Source organism: Echinops telfairi, unplaced genomic scaffold (assembly GCF_000313985.2).
Source record: "Echinops telfairi isolate 266 unplaced genomic scaffold, ASM31398v2 ScPeMD7_7459;HRSCAF=8497, whole genome shotgun sequence".
NCBI lineage: Eukaryota > Metazoa > Chordata > Mammalia > Afrosoricida > Tenrecidae > Echinops > Echinops telfairi.
This window is the reverse complement of record NW_022111359.1, coordinates 6,088,350-6,090,243: the sequence shown is the minus strand read 5'-3', so window position 1 is coordinate 6,090,243 and position 1,894 is coordinate 6,088,350. Positions and strand designations below refer to the sequence as shown.

At 59.7% G+C, this 1,894-nt stretch overlaps 2 protein-coding genes across 2 annotated transcripts in view; one reads left to right on the top strand and one right to left on the bottom strand.

Moving 5' to 3' along the window:
* LONP1 (lon peptidase 1, mitochondrial) overlaps nucleotides 1-1,444 on the top strand; it is an 11,591-nt gene extending 10,147 nt beyond the window's left edge. The window contains exons 12-14 of the mRNA XM_004714346.2: nucleotides 1-114; nucleotides 194-358; nucleotides 1,157-1,444. Coding sequence (XP_004714403.1) covers nucleotides 1-114; nucleotides 194-358; nucleotides 1,157-1,333 — 456 coding nt within the window. The 3' untranslated portion in view covers nucleotides 1,334-1,444. The remainder of the gene's footprint in view (nucleotides 115-193; nucleotides 359-1,156) is intronic.
* An 81-nt stretch (nucleotides 1,445-1,525) lies between these two features.
* Nucleotides 1,526-1,894, bottom strand: part of RPL36 (ribosomal protein L36) — a 1,610-nt gene continuing 1,241 nt past the window's right edge. Inside the window, exons 3-4 of the mRNA XM_004714252.2 lie at nucleotides 1,759-1,894; nucleotides 1,526-1,669 (exon numbers count right to left, since the gene is read on the bottom strand). Coding sequence (XP_004714309.1) covers nucleotides 1,580-1,669; nucleotides 1,759-1,894 — 226 coding nt within the window. The 3' untranslated portion in view covers nucleotides 1,526-1,579. The remainder of the gene's footprint in view (nucleotides 1,670-1,758) is intronic.

Here is a 1,894-nt window from a genome sequence, read left to right as displayed (position 1 = left end):
GTGATGAAGGAGAGTGCGCGGATCGCCTACACCTTCGCCAGGGCCTTCCTAATGCAGCGAGACCCCACCAACAACTACCTGGTCACCTCACACATCCACCTGCATGTGCCCGAGGTCCGTGCCTCCCTACCTCCACCCCGCTACCCCCACCCGTGCCCTGCGGCCCCCTGCTCACTGCCCGCTCCTCCCCCAGGGTGCCACCCCCAAGGACGGCCCTAGTGCGGGCTGCACCATCGTCACGGCGCTGCTCTCCCTTGCCATGGGCCAGCCTGTGCGACAGAACCTGGCCATGACCGGCGAGGTCTCCCTGACCGGCAAGATCCTGCCCGTTGGGGGCATCAAAGAAAAGACCATTGCCGTGAGTCTGGGGCCCGGCAGGAACCCAGTTCAGCCCAAGGGCATGGGCCTCTCAGATGCCTGGAGACCTGACTGCCCCTCCACAGTGGGACTCTGGAGAATGTTCTAGAGCAGCAGTTCTCAACCTGTGCGTCACGACCTCTTTGGGGAGTCGAACGACCCTTCACAGGGGTCACTTGATTCAGAACTAGCAAAATTAGTTAGGAAGTAGCAACAAAAATAATTTCATGGTTGGAGAGGTCACATGAGAAACTGTATTCCAGGGTCGAGGCATTAGGAAGTTTGAGAACCACTGTTCTAGAGCCTTCTATCCATTGGGGAGTCCCTTTGATCACCTGGAAGGCGAGGCAGGGTCTTCCAGAAGGGTGGGACTGGTGGGGCAAGGACTGGCACTTGCTGACTCCACAGCCTCCCCCTACCCTCCAGCCACTGCCCCTCCTGACAGTGGCCTTTCCCTACAACTGGATGCTGACCCAGGGTAGTGCACCCAACCCTACCTGCCTGCCCCTCCCTCCCCGGTGGTAGTGACAGCTCAGAGGGCAAGTGCTGGGCTGTGGGTGGGGAGTTGGCTCTGGAAGGCCACTGAGGCATCGTAGCGAGAGGGCTGGCCTGGTGCAGGAGCTGACTAGCTGAGGCCTCCAATTCCACCTGACAGCCCTGGCGATCTGAAGATTCCACTGGTGTCAGTCTGGATGTGTTTCCAAGTTGGGGGAGAGGGGAGGGCTATCTTTCCTCTGAAGGCTGTGTGTGGCTGCCGGGCTCCCAGGACCTGTCCCACAGCTGTGTGCCCCCTCTGCAGGCCAGGCGGGCTGGTGTGACGTGCATGGTGCTGCCAGCCGAAAACAGGAAGGACTTCCACGACCTGGCACCCTTCATCCGAGAGGGCCTGGAGGTGCACTTTGTAGAGCACTACTGCGAGGTCTTTGACATCGCCTTCCTGGGCGAGGGGGCACAGGCCCTGGCTGTGGAGCGGTGACTGCTGCCTGGACACCTCGGCCAGGACAGACGCGGGGCTCCCCTAACTATGGCTTAATCATGGAGTAGGGTACAGGAACTATTTAATTATGATTAAAATCCATTTTCAGTACTGCCTGCCTGCCTGCCTCTGTCCCCCGCACCTCTCCCCTGACAAAGACTACCACGGTGACAGCACACCAAACCACACAACCAGTTTCTGGAAAGGCTTTATTATTGGGGTGGGGGGGTGACGATGACATGGCACTCAGTCCTTCTTGGCAGCGGCCTTCCTCATGGCTGCAAGCACGTTGCTTAGCTCCTCTCTCTTCCTCTTAGCCCGGATGTGTGTGCCCACCTGGGAACACAGTGGGTTGGTGAGCTCAGCTTCCCACCCCCCACAGTGGGCCCGGTTGGCACCCCAGTCCCTGAGGGACAGCCACCTACCCGCTTCTTGATGAACTTAAGTGCCCGCTTGTCCTTGGAGACCTTGAGCAGCTCCATGGCCCTTCGCTCGTAGGGTGCAAAGCCACACACCTCCCGGATCATGTCCCGCACGAACTTGGTGTGCTTGGTGAGGCGC